The sequence below is a fragment of the Pteropus medius genome, unplaced genomic scaffold (genome assembly GCF_902729225.1).
Source record: "Pteropus medius unplaced genomic scaffold, Ma_sr-lr_union100, whole genome shotgun sequence".
Lineage (NCBI taxonomy): Eukaryota > Metazoa > Chordata > Mammalia > Chiroptera > Pteropodidae > Pteropus > Pteropus medius.
Window position 1 is genome coordinate 16,518,489 of NW_024347791.1, and position 27,950 is coordinate 16,546,438.

The window sequence follows — 27,950 nt, forward strand, 5'->3', positions numbered from 1 at the left end:
ACCAAGACTGTCTCATAGGAGCAGAAAGTAAGGAAGTGCTCAAAAAACAAAGGGATGAAGACATCTCAAAAGGACACAGGAGCCAACCTAAAAAGCTCCCAGGAGCTGAAGCAGGAACAACAAATGAAATAACGTGCCAATAGACTGTAAATATTATTGCAGATAAAATACAGGACGACTAGTTAAATTTAAATAGTTAGTAATATTTTAGTATAAGTATGCCTCGCTGCAATATCTGAAAATGTCAATTTCTACATATCACTGATAGGTTAATATATATAACTATAGACTATGTAATTTTCTTTTATTATATAATATATATAATTGTATATAGAATATATAATTCTCTTCCATAACATAGCTTAATCTTCTCAACCACTCCTTTCATCTCTTCTAAATGATACTAAATCTAAAAGTTTTTCCAGAAGTTAGTGATAATATCTATGACTTAGATGGATGCTACCTTGCAATCATAAATGAGATTATGGGGGCCAGTTTGGGGAAAACCAGATAATCAAGTCTCCTCATAAATGTTGCATTAATAATATTTATTTCAGCTTCATTAACACAAATTGTGATACAAAATGCGTGCTGTATCATACAGTTTAATTAAATTGAAGTGTCAATACTCTTCTAGCAGTTGACATTACTTGCCGTTTTGGCTCTCATGGAGTTTAATATTTAAAATTTACGAAGTGGCATGTATTTCTTAGCAAGAAGAGAGAATCGAAATTCTCTTAGCATTCTCCTCTTACCTTTTAAACTCTTAGAGCATCTATTCCAAAGGTTCTAAGTGTTAAGTTAAATCTGAAAAAACTACTTAATTTAAAAAGATCATAAGGTTTTTAAACAATGTTAAATGCAAGCCAGTCTTGAAATATGAGTTTCAGTAAAAATTTTACAGTCAAAAACCATCCATCACCTCAGATCTTTATACCTCCTTAGATCAAAAGGCAAGACTCGATAGAGATTTTAGAACATTCCAGCTTAATGAAAAGGATTTCTCTTTAAAAAGATTCAAGGTCTAGTTTTTGAATCTTAAAATATTTACACTGAAAACAAACTGGAATATGACAAGTGAACAAATTTTAACATTTATTCTGAAATGGCGTTCTTTGTGAACTTGCAAAATTCCGAACTATCCATATTGCCCACAAACGTGGTAAAGTTCAATATCCATTCCAAGGGTTTGAAATAAGAAAGGATTTTTAATTATAAATTCCTCTAACTGAAAACAACTACAAAAAAAAAAGATTCTTCCAAAAATAAGTTGAATCATTTCTCATTTGCTTGCTGGGTGCTTATGAATAGAGAGTGTGTATATACTTTGCTCGAGCGCACACTCCTACTTCCAAAACGTTATATCACCCTGGGAGAGAAAGCATTGTGAGGCACTGATAAAGCCACCTGTCCTTTCCCAGCACAACGTGCTGCTCCGCTGAGAGAGCTGCTCCTCCTGTTTACCCACTGATAAGGAAGAAGACTGCACTTACCGAGCTGGGGCTGGAGTGCCGCCTAACTTTAGGAGATTCTTTGCCCGTGGAGGAGGTCTTAAAGTTAATGCAAGCATTGTTCTCCGAATGCACCCTCTTTACTTGGTTAGTTGGTTTCTCGAACGGGTCAAAAGTGCTCTGTGTCCTCTGAACCCTGACTTTTTTATCCTCAGGAATTGTGTCCAGGGGTTTGATCACTGAGTCCATTCCCTGGCAGTTCCGTGTAGACATCTTTGTGACACATATCTGGGAGTGGAAAAAAAAAAAAGAAATTAAACTCAGAATTCTCCCCCTGAAACTTTAACATCAAAAACATGCTGATTTGTTACTCTAGAAAACATGCACTTTTAATTTTAGGAAAGACCTAACAAGGCCACATTCTAAAAGCTACACCGGCTTAAATCGCAACATGAAAAATTCCTCATAATCATTCTGCTTGTATTCGCTTAGGGCTGACACTAAAAATGCTATCTCTGAAAAGAGAAATTTAAGGCCTACAATGCTCGTGCCCTAAAATGGTTCTTGAACTCTGTAACATGTTTCACCATCTGACTGCAAGTCGAATTATTTCTGATTCATTAAGAAGTCGGATAACTTGCCTTAATTAAACAGTATGGAGATTCCTCAAAAAACTAAGACTTGACCTACCATATGATCCAGCAATTCCTCTACTGGATATTTGCCCCAAAGACTTGAAAACCCATATCCAAAAAGAAATTTGCACATCAACGTTCATAGCAGCATTATTCGCAGTGGCCAGGACATGGAAGCAACCGCAGTGTCCTACAATAGATGACTGGCTAAAGAAGCTGTGGTACATATATCCAATGGAAGATTACTCAGCCATAAGAAGAGATGAAATACCGCCATTTGCGATAACATGGATGGACCTCGAGATAATCATGCTAAGTGAAATAAGCCAGATAGAAAAAGTTGAAAATCATATGATATCACTTATACGTGGGATAGAAGCCTCAAAGCAACAAATGAACAGGACAAATAAACAGAGACTCATTGTCATGGACATTAGACTAGTGGTTACCAAAGGGTAAAGGGGTGGGGGAGGGAGGAGGTAGACAAGTAAAGGGGGGTCAAATATGTGGTGACAGAAAGAAATCTAACTATGGGAGGTGAACACACAGTGTAAACATATATATGCCTTACTTGTAAAGTGTACAGCTGAAACTTATTGGATTTCATTAACCGATGTTACCATAAAAAATAAATAAGTGTTTTTTTTAAAAAAAATCAGTTGAGCTAAATCAGATGAGCATTCTAACTGATGGGCCATCATGGAAGCAGCTAACAAAAGCTAGAGAAAAGAGACCATAATATTCTTCAAAAGTTTTATGCTTGAATATATATATAATCTGTCCCTATCTTGAATTCACCCCCAAACTAGAATGGGGCATTTTAAAAAACTAATGGCTAGAGATGTTGAAAATCTGAAAATAATGTTTTTTAATATGAAAAAATAATGGATAAAAAGGACTAATACTGTAAAAAAATGAGTAACAGTTATTTTTAAATTTTGTTTACATTACTGCACTAGACCCTTATTTCCTTCCCAGCTTCCCCACTCACTCTCTTCCTGCACGGCCTGCCCCACTGTCTCAGCTGATTTTAGCCTCTCTGACTTTTCCTCCTGGTTTACTTTATGTTCTAATCCTTTAATTCCCTCTATACTCTGAAGACTTTGTTGTTCTTATTAAATAATCTTTATGGCCTCTAGCTTGTCTATAAAGCTAGGTAACTTTATTATTCTCTCTAGAGAAAAGATAACTCTGAAATTGCTTTTAAAGTTCTTTTTCTTCTTGTGAAAAGTTTCCACATTCCTATTTAAAATGTCAGGAAAACAGGAAAATCCTATACTGTTAAAGCAAAAATATAATATATACGCGATGATTCCATGTGGGGAATAAATGTATCTATGTGTACGAAGAGCTATCAATAGATACAGATATACATGCCAACAGACACAAACATATAGATATCTGTATGTGTATGTATGAGCACAGTGAAATGTACAGAAGGAAACACACCAAACCATGTGTGTTATCTAGCATCCACTCTGTCCTAAGAGCGTGTCTCAACTGCTAAGCACCAATTAAATTCCAGTTAAGTCAAATGAGAAAGATATCATCATACTTTTAACAGACTAGAAAATAGCTGAAGACGTCTTTAAAGACTCAAGGCAGAGTCGTCTACTCATGATCATAAACTCACAATTTATCACAAGGAGATGAGATGAACTCAACATTTTTAAGGGTTTATGTGTCCTTCTTAAAGACATGAAAGCAATATGTAATAGATGTGATGTAGATGTGATGTAGATGTGAAACCACCCACATCACCGAAGCAACTGAATTATAATTATAATATATAAACACCTAGGCTGGAGAAGTCAACAAACCCCAAGCACAAGAGATACAAAGGAAATAATACAAAGGCACACCAACATCAAATTGCTTAAAACCAGTGATAAAGAAAAGATCATAAGGAGCCAGAGGGGAAAAAGAAGTCCTTTAAAAGGTAAGTATGACAGTAAATATTTAGAAACTAAGTAATACAAAAGAGGAATTAGAAAAGTATCTTGAACTAAGTGAAAATAACACAAAATACCTCAATGGCAAGATGTAGCTAAAGTACTTTAGCTATAGAAAAATTTTTAGTATTAAGTGCATATAGTAGAAAAGAGGAAAGGTCTCAAAGCAATAAGATTAGACCTTAAAATACTAGAAAAAAAAGAATGGAAATGCAAACAGAACAGAAGAATTAAAATAAATAAATATCAGAGTGGAAATAAATGACATAGAAAAATAGAAAACAATAAAGAAAATTGCTGAAACCAAAAGCTGGTTTTCAGAGAAGATCAAAAACAAACAAACAATAAAAGATAAACCTCTAGCCAAATTGGTAAGGACAAAAAGGTGAAAAACATACATTGCCAATATCAGAAATGAAAGCGGTAAGTAACATCACCATAAATTCTATAGATATTATAAACAACTTTATGCCAATAAACTCAGGAGCTTAGATGAAACGAATCCCTTGAAAGATAAAAACTACCAAGGCTCACGGACAAAAATTCCAGGGCCAAACAACACTACCAGTTAAGTAAACCAAACATTTAAGAACAATATAATACCAGCTCTACAAAAACTCTTCCAAAAAACTGAAGAGGAGGGAATAATTCCCAACTCATTATATGAAGCCAGCATCATTCCAACACCAAAACCAGACAAAAACATTACAAGAAAACTACAGTTCAATTTCTCTCATAAATATAGATGCAAAGAATATTGGCACATTTTTAACAAATTGAATCCAATAATATATAAAAACGATAATAACCCATGAAAAAGTAGTATTAATCCCAAGAAGGCAATTGGGATTGACATTAAAAAACATGTAATTCATCATTTTAATGTACAATTGTGGGAAGTCTCTCAAATGGTTCTCAGTGGTGGCCACTTCCAGGGAGTCATACTTATTTAGTCCCCAGATCTTGAGTATGGGCTGCATTTGTTGATTTGTATCCACCAAATGGCAGAAATCATAGGATACCACTTCTCAGAAAAGATTACAAAAGACTATGGCTTCTGTAGTGGTACTCTCGCCCTCTCAGTGCTAACTTCTCTCTTAGATCACTAGCCCTGAGGAAAGCCAGCTGCCACAGCACAAGGCAGCCCTGGGGAGAGACGCATGTACAGAAGGACTGACGCCTGAAAACAACATGAGTTATGCTTTCAAATGCGACCACGGTCCTGGCTTCCGCTTGACTAGAACTTTATGAAAGACCCTGAGCCAGAGGCACCCAGCTAAGAAACACCTGGATCCTAGACTCACAAAAAACGTGAGATAAAAATTGTTTGTTGTTTTAAGATGCTATTTGGGGGTAAATTTTATGTAGTAATAGATAACTGATATGCAGATCTTTTTTGAAAATCATATGATCATATCCGTAGACTCAGAAAAAGCATTTGACAAAATCCAGTACTTACTCATGATAAAAACTCAACAAATTAAAAATAGAAGGAAACTTCCTTAACCTTAAAAAGGGCATCTACAAAAACTACAGCTAATGTAAAACTTAATGGTAAGAAGTCTTTCTCCTAAGAACAGGAACAAATCAAGGATGTCCACTGTCATCATTTTGATTAAACGATGTATTTTAAATTCTACACAATGCCACAAAAACAAGAAAAAGGCAATATAAAGCATTCACACTGGAAAAGAAGAAATATTAGCAAAGGCTAAATGACAAATGTCACTTCAACATGTCAGCAAAAGAAAGAAGAGCTGGAAGGGCATCATCAAAGCTAAAGGAATGAATTTAATTCTTATCCAGTTCATGAAATCATATAAACTCATATAAACCTTTCGTTTGCTGCCCTTCAAGCTACCAATTCCGACAAAACTAAGACTCACAAGGTTGTTAACTTTAGGAGACAGCGGTACTCCGATTAGAAATCTTGATAACTGAGTCTATGCAATTTAAGTAAGAGAAAGTGTTACAGAATTTACTGCAAGTAAAGCTTGATGTCCTCCCTCAGACCTTACATTAAGGACCCTACAATATGTTTTCAATCAGGTAGTCTCTCATTTAATGGATCTGACTACGACACACCTGATAACTAAAAATCAGTACAAGCTATATACCTGTGGAAAACCCGCTTCTCCAAGGCATTCTACCATTAAGACAGAAGAATGGCAGTCTTTTTCCAATTTTTAAGAGGAAAAAGTATTTTGACAAAATTTTCTAAACTTAAAATACTTCCCACAAACATTCGTAGGCATTTCACATTCCTCAGTTTTGTCATCTACTAGCAAATGATAAAATACAAGTAGAAAACAATAGTTAACATAAAATAACCTTCTTGGAAATAGTATACTTACGTGGAAACATGCCTATGGTTGTGATTTTACTACATTCACAAACGTATTTCTTACTAGTTGGCTCCTGGTTCATGTGATAATTTTAAAACATATCCATATCCCACAACAGTTTGCAGGGTACCATGTTTTCCAGGCACCCCATCAGCGGAACACATTTGAGACTCAGCATGCTCTTGTCCAGCTGGATACAGGCAAGAATATTGTTCACATGACTGCCCCCTTTTCCTACAGAGCCCTACACAGAGCCCAGCTCACTGTGAAGCTCAATAAGGTTCTGTCAAATTAATAAATCGGATTTAAGAAGATTCAATCAAGTAAGCAATCTTCATGCTCTCTCGCTAAAAAATGGCTGCAGCTCTTTTATTATCCAACTACTGTCAAAAAAAACCAGCAGTATTGACACAAAAATAATAAACGTACATACAGAAAATGCTATCAACAAAAGATTTTTTTCAAACTACAAGCTCACTGTGATGAGCAGAGTTCTAAAATGACACCCAGTATCCCTCACCTTTGAACACAATCATCTCTCTTTTGAATGTGAATATGAGATATCATTCCCATGATTATGCTATGAAATAGGGCAAAGAGATAATCCTGAGTGGGCCTGACCTAATCAGGAGAGCCCTTTAAAAGTAGGGCATTTTCCTCAGTTAGTCACAGAAGAGAAAGAGAGATGCGACCTGGCTAAGTTGGAAGAAAGCAAATATATTTCATGCTGTGAACTGAAACAGGAGCCACGGAGCACAGTCTGCAAGGCATCCTCTAAGAGCTAGGAGTGGTCAGTGGCTGAAAACTAGCAGGAAAATGGGGACCACCATCCTACAACCACAAGAAAATAAGTTCTTCCAACAACTGCCGAGCTTGTAAGAGAATCCTGAGCCCCAGGGGAGAACCACAACCACGCCCAATGCCCTGATTTCAGCCTAGAGAGACCTAGGGCAGAGAAACCAGCTATGCCATGCCTGAATTTCTAACCTACAGAAACTGAAATAACCTAGTATATTTGTGGTAATGTGTTACACAGCAATAGCAAATTAATACTGAAATTGCTTGAAGCACTCTGATATTTGAGCAGAATGTTCTTAGGAACATTTTGCAGATACCACTTTCTGAATTTGATACACTGTATCAGATCCACAAAAAAATAAATGATGATTTTTATGACCACTATCAATAAATGACCACACACTGAGAGTTTTCTGCAGGACTCCATCTGCATAAAGCTCATGAACAAGTTCTGAACATAATTAAATTTATACACAATTTATACTAGTCTCCACTTCACCTGGGGTTTAAGTGAATAATACTAGTATAAGCACCTACTTTGTGCATGCATCTTCATCCAGGAAAGTAATACTTGAGTTTTCCACAAAGGGCAAAGTGACCGTTTTGGAAGAGTTTCAAGTTTCCAATCTTTGAGACAAACAACTTAAATGTGATCTGGCCATCTCTGTTAACCATAAGCACAACAGAAAGCAGAATCCAGGCCCTTCACAGAAATATGAGAAACCAGACCTGCTGACCTCAAGCGTGAGCTTGTTAGGCAAGGCACCCTGCAGACCCTGAAGAAGATAGGATGGACGGGGTCTGTTCTGGAAAAGGATGCAGGCAAGGTGAAGTAAGAATTGTGCTCATCCCCCCAGAAAGCTGTAATTTCTGGCAGCTCATAAGATAAAATCACTGAAGTGCCCAGGGCACGTGAAGAGAAGAGCGAACAGACCAGAGTCCTAGCAATGAAAGAGGGTTCCAGAAGCCAGATTGTACACTGCTGCTGCTCCCCAGTGCTCAAGTCTTCATCTGGAGCCTTCCATCAGCCTGCCAGCAATCTAAAATACTTCCCCACCCCAAGTAAAAGTTACTTGTCTTTCTTCCCACAATAAAGTGCTTATGGTCAGTGCACCGGAAAGTTTTGAAGACAGATATAACTTCATACTGTAAGAAAACTAGAGAGCAGAAGCATGACATGTCAAACTGGAAAAAATTAATGGGAACCCATAACCTCAAAAGGGCAGATTTTTCCCAACCACCAATCGTAGCCCTTTGATCCACTACTAACTTTCATGCGCACCTGTAGTGCCCAGATCTTGGTCTATGTTCCAATTCTCCACTGTATATAAGAAGAAGAATCCTTGGAAGGTGACCTGATTCCAGTTCACAGGGCAGGAAGCACAAAACAGCTGTGAAATATCCAGCTGTTACCAGAAAACTAGGATCCTTTCCAAAACATCAGGGACACTGCTAGAAGGACAAAGGAACCTGCCTATAGGGGTTCTACTGACCAGACTGTGATTATGTATTTGAGCATCAAAAGGAAAATAAAATTATGGTTAAATGGAACAAGTTGAGTTATTGAAAAACCATGAGTTCATTATGATTTCAAGAGAGAAAAGTTAATATAAAGAGCAAATGGCAGTTATAAAAGAAGGATGAATATAATAAGATATGGTTAGTTTTAACACATGGAAATGTGAGTTAGCCAATTATAAAAAGCAGAAACTGTAGCTAGAATAGGAATGATTGATCAGGGCCTGTGGAGAGAGGGTCTATGCAGCACAAGTGTAGAAAGATCAGCAACACAGGATATTCCGGCGATGACAGACCAGGTCAATATAACACGAGACTAAAAGGCATGCGATGTCACCTAAGAAACATTTTACAAAGAATATATCTGGTGGAAAGACACCAGACAACAAAGAAAAATTATGTAAAACCAATGTAGAAGGCATTTTTTGGAAATAAGTTAAATTTAATGACTACGTGAAATTTAACCCTTAAAAAGAAAACACAACTTAACTGCTACCCAGTGACTCAGATCTGAATCACTCTGGAAAAAGCAACCAAGACTCCAACAGTCTACAACTCAGATCCTATAACCCTTGCTATTCTGAGAAGGCATTGTTTTACTTGTGGATCTGTAAAGATTACACAACACCAAGAAGTTTCAAAAAAGATTATTACTGAAACCCCTGGAATAGATTTAAATAAGTAAATCTATAACCCTAGGAAGATATAAAAAGAAATATAGAAATGATATTTAAATTAATTAAACCACGGCATTGGTGATTTAAAACAAAATAAGTGTAAGTAACATAGTTTGCAATAATCATACTTGTGCATATTTTCTTTGTTTCAGGTATCTGAAATATGTTAAAATAATCAGTCACATTAAATTAGTACTTGAAATTAAGTGAATTTAATTGTCAATAATAAATGCTTAAATAGATTGAGACAAATGGCTTTCACTGTCCTGTACACATACTTTATTAGTAACTTCAGCACAGGGCACATCAAGCTGTAGACTTCCTCCCACACCAAGCCATGGACCCACCATACTGTTCAAGACGCTTCAAAACTTACCTTTGCTCAGAAGCCCTTGCTAATTAAATCCCACCCACTCAGACAAATCCTTCACTGAGAATACAGCTCCATAACTGTGCATTTAGTCTGCTCCAGAATTCTGCATACCCTGGATTGTAATTCTTTTTTGCAATACTTTAATCTCGACAACCTGACTGTCTCCGCCAAAGGACAGAAACTGGGTTTCTATTCATTTTTTATTCCACCCCACCCACCCCACCCCAAGAGCACCTTTTCCTTCAAATCTCTGCTTGAAGGGTGTGGTAAAGGTTTTTTGACTAACTTATGGAAGGTAAGGAGCTTCCACAGGTTAAAGTGGTTTTCTCGAATCATGGGACTGGAAGAAAACACCTTTGGTGCCGCTGCCCAAAGCCAATCACAGTGGACAGCTGTGCTACCAGTACTGCCTGCAAAGAACAGACATTCCAATATTAACAGGAATTAAGGATATATTTTCTCTATGACTGCATTTTTTTACACTTCCTTGTTCCATTTAGAAACTTAAGTGACAAAATTTACATAAGCAGGGACGTCTCACGCACTTAAAAACATAAAAAGAAGAAATCATCACAAATACCAAACTAAACTCCAGTTCTTTTTTATTTTTTATTTTTTTGCCAGTAAATTCAGCTAGAATTTCAAACCAGGTTAGAGATGCATCCACACATTTTGGCTGTTCATCTGAATCAGTTATTTTGGTTCACTCATTATTAACAGGGGTCTGTCTGTACACTATCTGGCAAAATCAAAACTCAGGAAAAATTGTTACAAATTCAAACAGTGTTAGAGGCTCCGAAAGTCACAGTTTGACCTACAATTTTAGCTTTGAGCTATGTAAAATCCAGACAACTGTCTACCATACTCACTGCAGTGGATTTGAAAGAGCACAACTTAATTCAGTTAAGGTTGGCATTCATTTCGAGTGAATTCATTTGGGCTGAAAATTGTCCCTTTGAATCAACCATTTCCAGGTGATCGGCATTTTCCTGAGTTCAGAGTGTGATCTTCTCTGCTTCTTCACTCCACACTCTTGATGAAGGCAGATACCAGAATAAAAATTAGTTTAAAGGATTCAAGTTGACCCATAGCAAATATGCATCATGCATCAGGCAGTAAGCTAAGTCATGGTCTTTTGACATTCATAAAAGGAATACCCATCACAGGTCCAATGCAAAACTAAAATAAGCAAAAATCTTCACACTCAACCTCTTACATTTGTTTTTCCTTTCACCCATTACCCATTGAGGGCCTGATGGCTTTCTCCTACTCAGTATCTTCTCTCGAAATCTGCTCCCAATTAAAAACCATCATCAATCACTTAAAGTTTTTGAACCCTTAAATCAGTGTACTACTTCCCCCAGAATTATTTAAACTTTAAGCAAAATACATAATCAAAAGCTTCATCCCTTGTAAAAGGTATTTCAGCTATTGGGCATAAGTGGGCAAGGTATTTGGGGTGGGGCTGGAGGTTTCTAATACCACCGGAATTATAACCCGTGAGAGCAGCCTTTATCTCTAACATAAACCTGTAAGATCTAAAAGTAAAAGTAAAAGTATGTTGTCCTCTCTTTAATTATAGTCTTCTCTTTTTTTTCGAGAGAGAGAGAGAGAGAGAGAGAGAGAGAGAGTGTGTGTGTGTGTGTGTGTGTGTAGGTGGTAATGTGAATGGCTGGAGCAAAAAAATAGGGCGTGTTATCTATATGTGTATAGAGGGATATACACATGAATGTACTTTTATTTATAGCTATGTTTTATCAGAACCAAGATCTTGCCTGAAATCATCTTCAGAACATTAGCTAATATAGAGACAAACCTCCTTCTCACATAAGCCAGAACTAAATGACTTAGAACAAGTCACTTAAACTCTGGGTCTCAGTCGTCTCATCTGTAAAATGAGACAGCTGGAGTGAACAGCCCTTAAGATCTTTCATAGCTCAACTGTTCTATTATAAACTCTAGGCAGCAGTTTGCAGCTGGTAAATGATTTTAAACAGATCAACTAGATAAGGCCAGACACATAAATTCACTCCTTTGCGCTTTCTTTTACATTCCATTTCCCTTAGGACTTTAGGGTTTAGAAAGGAGGCAGCCAGGTTCACACCGTGAACACCTCCCTGACAGCTCTGTCTCTGCAGGGCTTCCTTAAAGCTAAGGCCCCGGCATCATTTCTCAGTGATGGAGTCTGGGCCTTTTGGCTAAGGAACTGTTTGTAAGCAGCACGGCGCACCAGTAACTCTGTAGCACATCTAGCGATCTTGGTTCTAATAAATAAATGGTTGTGCCCCTATGTCACTGTCACTGTCGCTGTCGCAACCAAAAACGCCCTAAGAACTGAGTCATTTTTAGATTGTACTTCATAATTTGTCACTTAAATATATGCTGTTTTATATGCTTTCATGTAAGCAACTGTGGAATTTGTTTTCATGTGTTTGGTTTATTTTGCTGGGGTGGGAGGAGGTCTTTGTTTTGCTCTGTTTCTCATGTGTTCATTGTATTTCTATGACAAGACTCTATGTACCTTGAGCACAGGAACCTTATCTTCCATTTCTTTAATGTCTCCAAAGCCCAAAAGGCAGCATGAGCAGGGTGTTCTGTTAATACTTAAAATTGGACTGTTTTCCTTACTGTACGCCTTCCCTTTTAACTAAACACAGGCCATTTAAAAAACTAGCCCTAAGAAAACTACATAACAATAAGGCACCTTCTGAGCCTAGATATTTCCCAGTCAATGAAAGGCTTTCACCAGCTGTTCCCACTCACCAGAACTCAATGTCTATTATTGTGATTTAATTTAAAAATGCTTATTTTTCTACTGACTGGTTTCTTTGGGGTCTGACCCAATTTCATTTAAATCCTAAATCCATGGCTGATGGACACAGTTGAATGGAGAACTCTTGAGGACATTACATTCCTTTATGCCACGTCAGTGACTGTAGTTTTGTTATACCCCGTACTGGCTTCAATGCTGACCACACCAAGAGGCTTGATCATTGCTTTACTAATTCAATTATGATAGATTTAGGTGGTCCTCCCAGCTGCTTGAACTTTTAATAAACATTGCTAAAAATAATTTCATTTAGTTGTTTTCCCTTCTGTTATAATTATACACGTGATCTAGATATAAAAAATAGTTTTTGCTCATAGGCTCACACCGAGATGCATATCTTTACTGACCTGTAGGTTCTTTATTTTGTCCAAATCATAATGATAAATTTAACATAAAGTTTAATAACATAAAGTCCAAGTAGAAACGCCATCTCTATTGTTAGTTGTGGCCCATACAGGTTTTTCTGCATGTAGTTATCTTTGGGGATCAGGATTTCATCTGGGATATTCTCTAACCCCTTGCTGCTTAAAGACCAGCAAGCACTGGCATCACCTGGAATTTCAGGCCCCCTCCGCTGCCCTTCCCACAGCCTCACTGAGTCAGAACCTGCTTTTTAACAAGATTCCCCAGGGGATTTCTGCGCACATTAGTTTGAGGTGCAGCGCTCTAAACTGTGTAATGACAGATTCTGCTGCTACAGTCAAATAAGGGATTGAGTTTGGGAGAAAGATCGAGTCTTTCAGAGGCAAAATTTGTTTCAGTCTCTGGGTACAATACGAGTGATAAGCATTTCAATATTCCTTGGGTAACATTTTTGCTCAAACATCCCACAAAAGATCATGGTAATTTCAGATAATTCTTCAATATGATTTTGAACTCTGAAACAAAGTTTTTCAGTAAGACGCATCCAATATGTTTATATTGGGTATATAAATATTACTTATGAATTTTTTAAAGCAATAGGATTAGAGTGAGTTAGGAGTAGAAACAGAAAAATATTCATGAGTTATAACAGCCTATGTAACATTACTTCCTGCATGGAAGTGTATGGATTTATATGTTTATAATACAGAAGCACTATTTTGCCACTGGCCACCATTTATGGAAACAAAAAAAACTATCACAAAATTCTAAGAAGAATTAAACCCAGAATCTTGTTTTGTTCTTTATTTATTAGGTAGCTTTGGGGGAGGGGGGGCGGGAAATTAGAAGGAATTCACTTCAAGATCCAGAAACAAGATTTTAAAGGGAACTTAACACTTGTGAAGAGTGCCATGTATCCTAAAAGAGGCCCTCCCCTGGACGGTGGGGGAGAAGCCCTATGCCCACATGGCATAACTGAACATTTCCCATTCCAGACTGGACAAAAGACAGGAACCTCTATTCTCAAACAGAAGGACATGGCAATTCTGTGGAAATCTGGGCCACTGTTTCCACTAAAAATGCACTAAATATCCCAAAAAGGTCAAAGGGATGAGGAAAAAGATATGTGAATTTTCTGACTCCTACCTGACATCCATAATTATATGCTGGTTAAAACTCCATCATGGAAAAAAAGAGTCAAGAGTGTAGCAGTGACATCGTATGACCAAATGAATACATAGTCTGGGGAGGTAAAATATTAGAATTAACTCTCTACTGCCTCCCCTCACCCATTTATATAGCCAGAGGGCTCAGAAATGGGGGGCATGAAATGAGAATCCCTATGCACAACAAGGGAGGGGCTTTGTTGAGATCTCACAAAGCAAAAGCCTATTCCAACCTACAAAATTCCCAGAGCGGCAGCAGGAAGTGGAATACCCATTGTTCACAAAACAGAAGAATCGAGCCACATAAAGTGGCTCACATTGCATGGCCAATTAGTTTTCTTCGTCAAGACACTATTCCCTTAAAGCTCTTATTCTAGAAAAAAAAAAGTCTGCTCCTGTAAATAGGGACTTTCCCCCACTTCTCACAGAATTTACAGGTTTAAATATAGACTTTCTTCTTATTAGGTTTTGTCGTGGGTCCTACATGAGAAGGGGAAACCAGTGTGTGTTTTCAAAGGGCCTGTCACCCTGGAGAGGTGTGTGATATAACCGGGCAAGGGGGACTGACTAATATGAACAAACTGCAGAAATTCAAAAACATCTACCATGTCAGAAGCACTAATAACCAATGAACGGCTCTGGCCGAACTCAGATTCACAGATGTTTGAAATCAGCAACATGGTCCAAGATGCTTTCTACCTGTACACATATGCTTAGCGTTTGAGGTTTTTGGTTTTTCCTTTTTTTTTTTTTTAACATCATGAGGACCGGAGAAGCTGTCATTTGTCTCAAAGGCTGTGCAAACGACACTCTCAGGTACCTTCTGAATTTTGTTTCTCTTCTGAGTTTCACTGCACCACCCATAGCTTCTTTGTACTAAACCAGGCTAGTTCTTCCTTCGTGTGTATACCTTTCAAATATCTGTAGCTCGCTAACCTGTCTCTCATGTAAGATAAAGCATCCAGAAAGCATAACAACATTAAAAATAGAAACTGAAAAGGCACTACTGGAGGTACTGACTGATCCATTAGGACTTGAATTTCTTTCCCTTGGTAACCATATGAACAGCATTTAAAAATAAATATTATAAATATTTTTAAATTCCTTCCCTGAAAGAGAAATAAAATTGTGTACTATCTTCCTACTCTGAAACAGATGGCTATATAAATAAATATAACACATCTCCTCACCTACATAACCACCTTTTTAATAAAATTTAAATGGATTATTAATACTTGGATAATAACTTAGTGATTAATATCAAGAGTGTTGTTACGAAGTTTAAAAGTTTAATGTTTTTAATCTAATAAAATAAATCTAGATGCAAACCCCACCAAAGAATTCAGAAAAATATAGGACATCGCTCAACATAGGACTGACTTTTGAAGCTATTAAATTTTTCAGGGAATCATATATGGGTCACTAACCACACAGAGCTTATAAAGAGAAACACAGGGAACAATGAACCTTTGGGGAGAAAATAGAATACAGCTTTCAATGCGGCTTTAACAATTGGTCCATCTATTGTAAAGAGCTGGAATTTCAGCAATAATAGATTTGACAGCAGTCCATTAATAATAGTCCTAACTGATTTCATGAGGACTGGCTCTGTAAACCTTTCCTGTGACTGAGACAAGTCAATAGTGAATCCTAACTGAGATACCCAAGGTGAATAGAGAAGAGCAGTGGGATACACATACCCTGCTGCTTGTCTGCCACCTGAAAACAACCCCCAGTGCTTCTAGGGGCATTTTATTGTCATCTTTTTATTTTTAACAAGATCTCATTTAGCTGAGGAATAAGCCACTGGGGCAAACTTTTATCAACTGGGCAGAAGAAGAAGTCTATAGAACATATATCCTTCCAAAACCTGCCAATGATAAATAGAATACGGGAGCATTCTTTCACATCGTCCTCTTATCCACTCAAACCCAGTAACATAGAGAAACTGTCATATATGCACCATTATCAAGCAAACTGGAGAAGGATCTTGGGCAATATATGATGCAAACTGTGGAAATGAAAGATATCTATATAACGATGATAATCACAGTAATGGATATTATTACATAACAGTTACTATGAAAAATGCTTTGTAAGTATTTTCTCAATTAATCTCTACAACGACTCCACGAAGTACTAATATTATCCCAATTTTACAGATAATAAAATTGAGGCACACAAGTAACATGTCCAAGGCCACACAGAAAGCAAACAGAGGAAATGGGATTTATTCCAAGATCTTGACTCCAGAGCCCAAGCTCTTGGACACAGGTTGTCGTCCCCACACATCCCCTGGGAATTCTATCCCAAGAGAAATAAAGGACAGACCTGATCTGCAACACGTCATTCTCTTCTCCTGATACAAAGGAAAAAAGCACTTTTAAAGCTGAGCAAAATAACTGCCCTCCCCTCCTTCTGCCAACTTCCGCCACCTAATTTAACCTACTCTTGACTAATCTGATTCTGCCTCATATAAAAAGAGAGGCCTGAAAAGCAAAGTAGTTAAGGGGGCAGAAAGCATAAGATTCATTAAATAGGACAGGCTGATGGGTAAGAAGGGATGACTCAGGCATTGGACATTGATTGCCATGTTGAACCTTCCTCCTCCATAAATATTTTTGTTTCCTGAATAGTATGTTAAAGACGTGGATGTAAACTACTGACTGATCCAGTCTAAGAATCATCAAATCAGTTACTGGCAGGTAAATGGACAACTCTGGGAGCCTTAACCTGGCTATCAGAAAAACCATCTGGGATTAAGAGAAGCAATATCAGGAAGAAATTTGAGAAAGGCAATGCTATATGATGAAGCCAGGCTTACCTCATCCAGTAGAAAACTGCCTAATATGGCATCAAGCTTATACCCTCTAACTAGGAGGACCCCTGGGGTTTTTGGATTGAGTGTTCACTGAGAACAGCAGTGAGGAGTGAAAGACTTGCAGTGGACATCAGGAGACTGACTAGAGTCTCACTCTCCCATTGCCTGAAATGAATGACGATGAGCCAATGAGATAATACGATTGCTGAAATACCTGCCACTTCTAAGAGTCTGATTCTATAAGAGGACCTCAAGATAATCGATCTTGACTAATAAAGTTAGAAAGACTAACGGACTGCAAGCAGAGTGGGTACAATTCAAATATTAATAATAACAAAAGCCACAGTCCAGCCTTCCACTGAATATTTCAGCTGATTATTGCTCTCTATCAGCAAAACACTGATGTGAAAATCTAAGTAGCCCAATTACCATGCTCAATTGCTAGGCCATGTAAAGAATCCAAATGTAATATATCCATAGATCGTCCCCTCAGTACATTTCTATTCCTCATTCTTTGCCCCTGCCCACTGGTTTGTTTTTAGTACCTCTAAATTATCAGTTATGGTGTCCATGTGGGAACTTGATTTAGTGAAATCATATAAGGAAAGAAAATTGCTGTCTTTTCCATATAATAATCAAAGCATACGTAAAAAGGAATGAAATTCTGACACGTGCTACAACATGAATAAACCCTAAAAACATGTTCAGTGAAATAAACCAAACACGAAAGGACAAATATTGCATGATTCCAGTTGATATGATATGAGGTACCTTGAATAGGCAAATTCATAGACACAGAAAGTAGACTAGAGATTACCAGGAGTTGGTAATGGGAGGAGAAAGAGGAGTTATTATTTAATGGGCAGAGTTTCTGTTTGGGATGATAAAAAAGTTCTAGAAACGGATAATGGTGATGGCAAAACATTGTGATACATTTATTGTCAATGAATTGTACACTTATTAGTAGTTAAAATGGTAAATTTTGTTATGTATATTTTATACAATTTTAAAAATGAAAAAAAAATCAAAACATATAGTATCTGTTTCACAAGTGCCCAAAATGAAAAAAAAAAAAAGTGCCCCAAAATTTCTCCTTGAAATATTTTAAAAAGAAGTACACTGTAAGTTCCCTGAGGACAGGAACCCACTCTATTTTACTTACTGATACACAGTAGTTAAACTATCACACAGGAGACTCTTCATAAATGTTTGCTTAACAAATAAATAGTAAAAAAGAAAACAGATGAAGGATTCTCCTAAATAAGAAACATAATATTCAAAAAGCTTTAAATTTACTTATTCATGAGAAAGTATAATGGAGCATATTCCAGAAAAAAATACCAGTGCTACCAGATCTGAGCTACTTCAGTTCAGGGAAGAGAATATATCTATCTCATCTGTACTTCCTCACGGCATGTCCTACCACTTCTTACACATAGTAGATGGCTAATAAATGTTTGTAGAATGAAGAATAAAAACATGTGTGATTGTAAAATCAATGTCATATTGCTGCTCTATTTATTCCCCTTTTTAAAAATTACTTTTTCAAATGTACAATTCCTCTGTCATAGGGCAAAAAAAAATAAAAATAAACCTCACAGCTTACACAGAGTGAAGGTAAAAATATAAATAGCTAGAACACATTACTCTCAGAAAAAAAAAAATAGTAAACACAGGGCACATTATCTTCTGAATAAAAAAAGTCTTTTAAAAAATGATGTATGGTAAGGAATAGCTTATAGTCCATCTTGACTTTTTAGAACATAATAAAAAATGTCAAAATAGAAAAAATTTGAACTCTTTTTGGAAGGAAATTCAAATGTTCATTCCCAAAAATCAATGGCAACCTTTACAACAGATAGTTGAGTGAATACAGAAGCATATTTAAGGCTCCTGCCCCCCAAATTCTAATGAACCCCAACATATTATTAACTGTTTCTCTCAATCTATCAAGTAAGCAGGTGTTCTTTCTTAAAAATACCTATATCACAAAATTATACACAACTGGCTTATTGCTGATAGGCTACTGCAAGTTACTGGTGATGTTCTCAACTAATACTTACTACCTACATCATCTACATTTTATGTGAATTACTGAGTTAAAGTATACATAAGTAGAATATTTTTAAAGCAAAAACTCAAATGCTGACATCCTTAATATTCAGCACTTATGTAATAGATCCTTATAAATTCACTAGGACCATGCAATGTAGTAGCCTCACTCTGGACAACATTAAAACATGTCCTTCAACTACAACCACCCCCACACCCAATACTGTGTGCCAATTAACGAAGGAAATAGGAATTCAACTTCTGTAAATATTAAGGTTTACATTTCTGTCCCGCGATTGTTATCTTCTTCAAAAGCAGGTAAGCATCATTTTGGAGTAGCCTTTCTGCTGCCCACGTCCTTCGTGCATGCAGGGGTTCTCCATTTGCATCCAAAATGCTAACGGTCCACTGTTAGAGCCAGCACTTCAAGCAGAACTGCACGAAGGATCATCACTTCCATACATGAAAGCACAACCACTACAGGTGTAACGATGCAAAATACCAGCACACTGACCTCTGCCAGGCAGCACACACTTAAAGCAGGTGCGTTTCTGCGCTCCAGAAGGGGAAGGGGTTGGATGAGCAGGAAGGAAGCCCCAGATCCCTAACACATCAGAGATTTTTATTCCACTCAGATCCAACCCAGCTAATGCATGAACATCAGTTTACCCAAATGAAAAAAGTGGTCTCCCGTCCTTCACTGGCTTGACTCAGAGGGCATGCAGCCAAGCCTAGCTAGTCAAAACAATCTGTAAGATCTCTCTCAGCTGTAACAAATAAGATGAGTTTCAGAAGAAATAAGACTCAGCTATGGCAAAGCAGCACAGCCGCCAGACCTTTTCCTCATTTTGCCATTGCTACTGGTGTTTACAAACTACAAGCAGTAGCCTCGGGAGCCTCAGGAGACTCTCCCATGAGTGACCTCCTGTCGGATCCCTAATTTGAATACCCCCTTGATCAATTTGTGACGTTTTCTGGCAGTTAAATGGAAGAGGATGAGTGAAATGACATGCATAAAATGAATCCTTTTTAAGTTGTAAATGAGTGAGTCAGAATTCAGACTTGCCGAGATGCTCCAAATTAAAACCCTTGCTCTAATTTTAAGCATGCTCCGTCTTACCGTTTTGCTGTTGTCTCTCTCAGGCTTGATTCACCTGGAACTCTTTAACATGTCTCTAGCAATGTGTTTGCACCAGGCCAGGCTCATCCAGCAACTGAATTCACATCTTTCTGCACTAGCAAGCTGAAATGGTACGGCCGTACTACAACCAAGAAAGGGGGAAGCAGAAGCAGGAAAAAAAAAAAAAGCAACAACCCAGAAATCACCCCAGAGAAGCTAACCTCAGAGAAATAAGAGCAAAAATGATTCAGAACACAAAGGACATGCTAACATTCAGTATCAATAGCTTTAACAGTTCAATTTTTTCCCCAAAAAATCTAATTTTTTTTTTTCTCCAAACACGATGGACTTGCCTGTGGAGTTCCCAGGAAGGCAGAGTAACTGGGCTCTGCAGCAGCATTGCAGCCAAAGTAACTGTGCATATGCTGTCCAGGCAATTCACAACACACTGTCTCTTCAGAAAGATATTGATTTGCAATGCAGGGCTGCTTCAAAAGAATACAGAATTGGAGCCAAACAGCTAATGGTGATTGCATGGGAGGAAAAACATTTAATCAAGAGGATGCACCTCATCATGCTCAATTCAATTTTTTTAAAAGCACTGGAGAATACCAGTAAGTGTCTTGAGTGACAACCCCATTAAACAATAATCTGAGGTCCTACAGAAGGCCAAGTTTAGGCTACCATCATTCATGCTGCAAAAAGCAGCTGAAATGGTTTAATGTGTCTATGTGGATAAATCTTCATACGCAAATGGAGCATAATGAGAACTCTAAAATAATAATGCACCAAATACGTGAGGTAAAAATATACACAGGTGTACTGTTTTTGGACTAAACTGATAAAATACATAGTTATGAGCCTGCAGAATTCTTGGTGGGGTTAGAGCTTATACCACTTTCAAAAGTAAAATACCAACACAAACCAGATCTCAGAAACCTTAGGCTAATTATGTCAAGTCATACCACAGGGTGCTGGGTGGCAAGGAAGGATACCAAACTGCTACTCTCATAGCGACCCCTACAGGAGAGTGGTTGGTCTACAATTCATCCCTGTTTAAAGTTATTTCCTATCCTCAGAAAACAGAACCACACAAGGGCATGAATTAGACTAAGACACAAAGTGGGGAACATGGCACAGGGAAGGTAGTCAGCGGTAATGTGATGGCTATGTGTAGAGCCAGAGGGGGAGAGAGTAAACGGGGAGATCATTTCATAAACTGTATAAATGTCTAACCAATGTATACAGTAAACTAATAATAAAATAAAATAAAATGCTAAAAAAAGACACAAAGAAATAACTGAGAAATACATTAGGCAGGAAATGAAAAAAAAGTCAGCCATGAAATCCGGCCTCATAGATATTCGCTTAATTAAAAAATTAAAGTACAAGAGGAGGTAACAATTGTGTCAATGACGACAGCCAGTATTACCACAGCTCCCGGAACCGGATACACACGTATCACCAGAAAGCTCAGGGAAAAGCATTTTCCCTTCACATCCTAATTGGTTTAAAAGAATCACCTCTCCCACCCCCATGTGCAAACCATCTTTACTTTCGTCCTTTTAAATGACACTGTGAAGATACTGAACTTTTTCTGCAACATAAAAGCTCATTCGAAAATATTACAAAAAGTTCTTCAAATACTAATATTATGTACTTCCTTTTTTCATCGAAACCAAGAGAGCTACCTCCTTAATATCTGAAAACTATTGTTATATGAACATCATTTCTGCGTAACAAACTTCATTTCAACGAGTCTTTCAAGAATCTGAGTTTTTATAGTTGCTCAACCCTCCAGCCCACAAAGACTCTCGTTTTTGAGAACCAACAGCACTTCTTATTTGAATCTTTTAGAATTTAATCACATGCTGCTTCATAAAACTCTCTTGTATTATTGGCATTTTCCCCCATTTTAAGGCCTGAACAGTGTCAGCTGCATCTTTTTTATTCCCCCAGAGCACATAACACAATGCTAGGCATTTATTGATATATTAAATGAATATTTAACAAATTAATGAATTTTCCAACTCCACATTTAGGCCTTAAATAATGTCCCGTCCCCTGTCATTCAATGTTCCCTAAGGAAAATACATGTTAGAAGTGTTATGTGTAGTCACTTCGTCTAAGTAGTTCCTATATCTTTTTTATAGAGTTGGTGGATAAGGATATATACACTATGTTCACTAAGCTATTCTGTATAAAAACCAAAAAACTTAACACAATGAAGAGTCTCCTTTATTCTTTCATTTTATTCATTCAATAAGCATATATGGATGTGCCCGGCAATGTGAACAGCCATGTTCTCTGCATTCCAGGAACCCAATGAGTGGCTAAAAATAAAGTGATTACAATACACTAAAATGAGGGTTTTGAGAGCACTTTGTTGGGTGCAAATAATGTTCCCTGGTGGCTCACAGAAGACTTCCCTGAAGAAGCAGCACAAAGCTGAGGCTTCCGGGCCCTGTCCAGGACAGGGTGGGCATTTGAAGAACAGCAGGACAAGACTGAAGGATCAGAGCCTGAAACTCGAAACCATCTGAGGGAACCACGGAGCACACATTGGTGGCAGCTGTGAATGAAGGCTGAAGGAAAGGTGGCCCAACGTCAGAGCATAACAGGTATTGTAAGCTATGCTAAGAAATTAGGTACTTTATCCTACAGGAAGTTGCCATTTAATCCAATAGGAAGACACGAAAAGACTATAAGCAGAAGAGTGGCTGGATGGGATTTTTCATTTTATAATGAGGTAATGGCATCAAAATGGATTGGGCGGGGTGAGGAGGCCACCTGAGGTACTAAGAAAATGGTTCAGTCAAGGCCCTGAACAAAAGCAATGAAAGTGGAGAAGGAACGCCAAAGGAGGTTAGAGATACTCAGCATGAGTTCCCTGTTGAGTAGGACTTGACACGAGGTCTAATGGAAAGGGAAAATCCAAGCATAACTGAATTCTTAGTGTAATTAGGTGAAAAGTGGGGTCATAAACCACAGGAGTGAATACAGGAAAAACAAAAGCTTGAGGAGTAGGGAAAATGATCATGAATTCGATTTTATTGTTACATGTTGAGTTTTAGGTATCTTAGAACATCCAGGGGGGACATGTTGAGTAGGTACTATATAAGGGTCTACAGCCCAGAAAAAAAGGTCAAAAGTTCACTTATGTGTCCAAAGTCAGGGTTTCCTAGAAATAATGCTGAGGCAGGATCCTTGTTCACCTCATTTATTGAGGACATGCTCTCAGAGAAAAGGAGTTAAGAAGTGGGACAGGAGGATGGGGGAAAGCCAAAGAAAAGCATGGCCTCAGGTGAAACAACTGCACCCAACATTAGTCCCACTGAAGCAAGAGGGCCGGCCTTGCGAACATCTGTCAATCCATTGCTTGAGGCCTGGAGAGGAAGGGCTGCCATTGAGCCTGGGCTCCTACTGATCAAGTGAATCTGAGCAAGACACCCATAGCAGCCACCAAGTGAGGCTTGGCCATGATGGACAATTTTTCTTTTCCACAAAGCAGATTCCTGACTCAAGAATCTATGTCTTTGCTCCTCCGTCCACCTAGAATGTTCTTCCCCAGCCGACTCCTTCTCATCACTCAGTTGGATCTCAGGAATCTCCACCTGAGAGTCCTCCCTGGGCTCCCTTATCTGTTGTTGATCCTGTCCCTCCTGTCACGCTGTGCTGCTTTTGTTTCACTATCTAATTTATTTGTTTGCCTTCCTCCCCCACTAGAATGTACACTGTTCAAAAGCATGGACTTCTACTCATTTGTTCTCCTATGTTTCCCCAGCCCCTAGAACAGCACTCAGCGTTTGTTGAATAAATAAATATTAGGAGGAGCTGCTGATGACAGTAATTCAAACAAATTCTTTGAACTCCTGTAGAGTGGAAATGGCCCGGGAGCTTGAGAAATGTGTGTGGGGGCGCGGAGAATAGCGTCAACAAATGTATACAACTATGCAAGAAGTTTGGCCATAGAGCAGAAGCAAAGATAGAGGCTAGAGGGCAAAGCTGCAGGAAATTAACCATTATGTTCATGTCACACAGGATTCGTAGTCTACTGCTATTAAGAATGTCTTTATTAGGGGACAATGAGATGTATCTGAAAGCACATCATAAAAGAACAAATATTAGAAGTTAAATAAAGGGTCTGTCTTCAAAGAAAAGAGACAATAAGTCTTTTGTGAAAATAGCATCTCAGTGGATAAAAAGGAAAAGATAGGAAAGAAAACTGACAAAAATGCTGGAATCTGACATCTGCTTAGGTTAGTTTTGCAGAAAAACGAAAACCGATCTCTTGAAGTGCCTGCCTTTATATGCAATTTTTAAAAATTCTAAAGAGTATTAAGGACTTCCCTGACTTTTAAAATGGAACATAATAAACACAATCTGATCTTCAATTGATGATGAGGCCAATTACGAACATTACTAACAGTCATTAGGATTTAATGGAGAGTAGACAGGGTCTTTGGGTCCTGCTCTCAATAACTGACATCTATGCATTTCTCTGCTGCATTTTTTGGGTTCATTCTCTTTTTGCCATCAGGCTTTCCTTCTTATGGCTCTAAATGGGTCACTTCCTTCTACCATCACCACACTCTTCTCAGTCTTGCCACAAGCTTCCTCAACCAACCCTGTACTAGGCAACTAGATAAACAGGCTTATTAGAAAACTGTTTGAATAGAGGTCTGAGTTAATAGGTGGGTTCAAAGCAGAACTAGGAACTTTCCCTAGAGTGGAGAAATATTAACCTAGGCACCCATTGACCACAGTCTGTATTCTACAGGCTTTGTAGTTCTCATCTGTGCAGAAATTCTTATTTCGTATCAACCCACCTGGAGCCATCACAGATATACGAGGCTGCCAGATGTCTGACCTTCACTTATATAAGTAGGATATTATAGACAGATGGAGTGAAGGGGAAAAAAAAAAAGTACCTGGAAAAAAGCAGTAATTGAAAAAAGGGATAGAGAAAGATCAGGGTTTTTTTAACTGAAAAAAACAAAACATTAAGTTTTTTAAAATGAGGAAAGGGGTAAGAGAAAATACTACCTTATGCATATAAATCTAATATAAGTCATCTAACTTTATGAATTAATTTCATTAATTTTAAGCTTTTGAGGAAAAATATTTTATTCTGAAAATTGACAGAGAAGATGAAAATTTTGCCAAAAGAGTTTGAATTTCAAATTATCATAATACCATGTAACCTCAGCAATTTCTTTCTATTGTAAACTTTATGGTAAAAGATTCATAACATGATTGATTTTTAAATGTCCATGATGTTTTAGTTAACCTAAACCCTAAAAACTTTACGACTTAATTCTTCTCCACTGATGCCAGTCATTACTTACATTCCTATATCTTCAAAGAAATGTTAGCTACTTAAAATACTTTCTCAAAACACTGAAATTCTGGAGGGTTTGCATTTTTGAATATTAAAAGCCACTACTTAACCACAATACCAAAAATATCCATATGTCATCCATGGCATTTCATGGAAACTTTAGGATTTTCTTGTTAATATTACTCAACTGAGTGTTTTCTGAATTCTGGAGGGGGAAAAAGTGAGCGAATTTCATCAGTAAATGCACAAAATTGTATCACAACCCAATTAATTTGTTCCTGAAAAAAAAGTTGCATTCTGTTAAATTACACCCTAAAAAGAAGGCTAATGGGGAAAATACAACTGAGAGCAGACCATTCAAAATCCAGAACACTAATATAAACAAAACAATCCTAACAAACTCACCCACACAGGCCATATCTTCATCTTTGCCTTCCCTATGATGCTGATGCTGAGGTTTGCATACAATGGATGTTCTATATTTGTTTCTTGGCCAGAGATAAATCCTGTGCTGGTCACTATGAACTGCAAAAATTATGTCCAGGGAAAAAGTTCAGTTATGAACTTCATCTAAGGTTGGAAATTAAAAGTCCAAAGATAAAGTTATAACAGGGGAACCTTAGATTATGTTTGTTAAAAAGAGGCATGGAAGGTTGAGAGTCATGACTCCAATAACTAAAACAAGTAGATATAGATCACAAAAATAAAAAGGCAGGCCTTATTTTTGCCTGTATTTCAAAAACCTGAAATCTGATGCTTCTACCCAAGGTTTCAGCCTACTCCTTTTTAGGAAACAATGTTTCTCTCCCTGGAAATTGTATTTCCTGGTTTTGCGCCATCAATGACCCCAGGTAACAATCTGTCTGCAGCTCAAGCTTTGCTTCTCCTCAGTTAAATTTCTAATCCTTGACACATAAGACTTGTATTTGCATTAAAACATGTATTATATGGTTTCTACAAACATATACATACACATGTATGTATTTATTATTTATTCAGGTGTTATGTAAAAAGCATGGGCATTTATGTGGCCCAGGACAGTTTTACCTATTCACGCTCCAGCAAAAACACAACTGGATTTTTGATGTGATGCCACGGCCCAAATGTGTGAAACGAAGCAGAAGGCCCAGATGTAAAAGCGATTTTATTATGACCACATTCACAAAAGAACAGTATCAGAGTTCCAAATGGGTAGCACTAACATGATCTGAGAAATGTGAATTAAATTAAGACTTCAGCAGCAGACACGAAATCCTCAGGTAGCAACGAGAAGAAAGGCAAAAGGCATTGAGAAAAGATGTGAGGATTTTCTCTCTTCCTGATGTCAGGGTGCCAGTAAGGAGAGAGCTGACAAATCCATGACTATCAAAAAGCTTCTTAAGAAGCTAAGCCTCCTTTTTAAAAAGTTACCTAAGTTTTTGAGTTAACTATGAAAAGAAGAGAAAGGATTTTCTAGTCTGGGGTTATAAGTCAGCTTTATTGCTCTTAGGAACTTTATCCCAGCTTTCTAAAATTTCACTTAGTTAGAAAACCAGGAAAATCCCAAAAGGAAGAAACTTTCCTGCCAAACAGACATACAAGAAATAATTTCAAATTACATTTGACATTTTTAAATTTAGAAATTCCCTGTCACTGGTCTAGTACTTTAGAATAGTAAAATAAAAAGCATTCATGAAACAATTTGTTTCCTTTGTCTTATACATCTAAGACGTAAATAAAACAGGAAGCAGAGCCATGGGAAAGAATAAATAACAATGCTTGTATATTCAACAATATACACTCATAATAATGAAAAGATAACCAACTCACAACTGAAATTGAAAGATGCGCTCCTGTGTAATTTAATTAACTTTCCAGTGGCCACGTTTTAGTATTTGCCTTTTCAAGCTAATACTGGTATAATGTAGATCATAAAACCACATGCACATCACTTTCAAAGAACAGAAAGCAAACCCAAGTAATCATCTGTCTAAGGAAGAATTATCAGATGGTCATAACACCAGTCCAGTCTCACTGGTGAAACAGAGAATGAGGTTCGTCACAAAAAAAATGCATTAACAGGGATGTTAAAAAATTTGAAGTGTTTTAATGTACTCCTATACTCCTTTTGTATCCAGTAAAACAGTGACAACAGCAGCACTCAAACACTGGTTGAATCCTTTCTGCCACTTCTTGAGGAATGTTTTTCTTGAATGGTTATTAAAATAAGATAGGTCTTAGTGGTTACCAGAGAGTAGGAGGTAGGGGGGAGGGGAGGTGAAGGCAGGGGAGTGGGGAGAGGAGAATTTAAGTCATTTCTTCAACTAAAAAAAGTAAATTATAAAAATAAATACAGTATAATTTTGTAAGAAAAAAAAAAATAAGATAGTCTAGGGAGGCTGAGGTCTAGGGAGGCTGCACCCTGTCCAGGACCAGACAAGGAATCCAACTTGGGCCAGGAGTTTCTGGGACTTTTCCAACCAGAGCTAAAACGCATCCCATTCCTCCATCCCTGATGGTGGCAAAGCA

The 27,950-nt window shown here is 37.5% G+C and overlaps 1 protein-coding gene across 1 annotated transcript in view; it reads right to left on the minus strand.

Annotated features, from left to right (window-relative positions):
• CDK14 (cyclin dependent kinase 14) overlaps positions 1 to 27,950 on the minus strand; it is a 503,580-nt gene that overhangs the window by 382,607 nt on the left and 93,023 nt on the right. Inside the window, exon 3 of the mRNA XM_039878136.1 lies at positions 1,494 to 1,739. Within this exon, the coding sequence (XP_039734070.1) occupies positions 1,494 to 1,739 (246 nt within the window). The remainder of the gene's footprint in view (positions 1 to 1,493; positions 1,740 to 27,950) is intronic.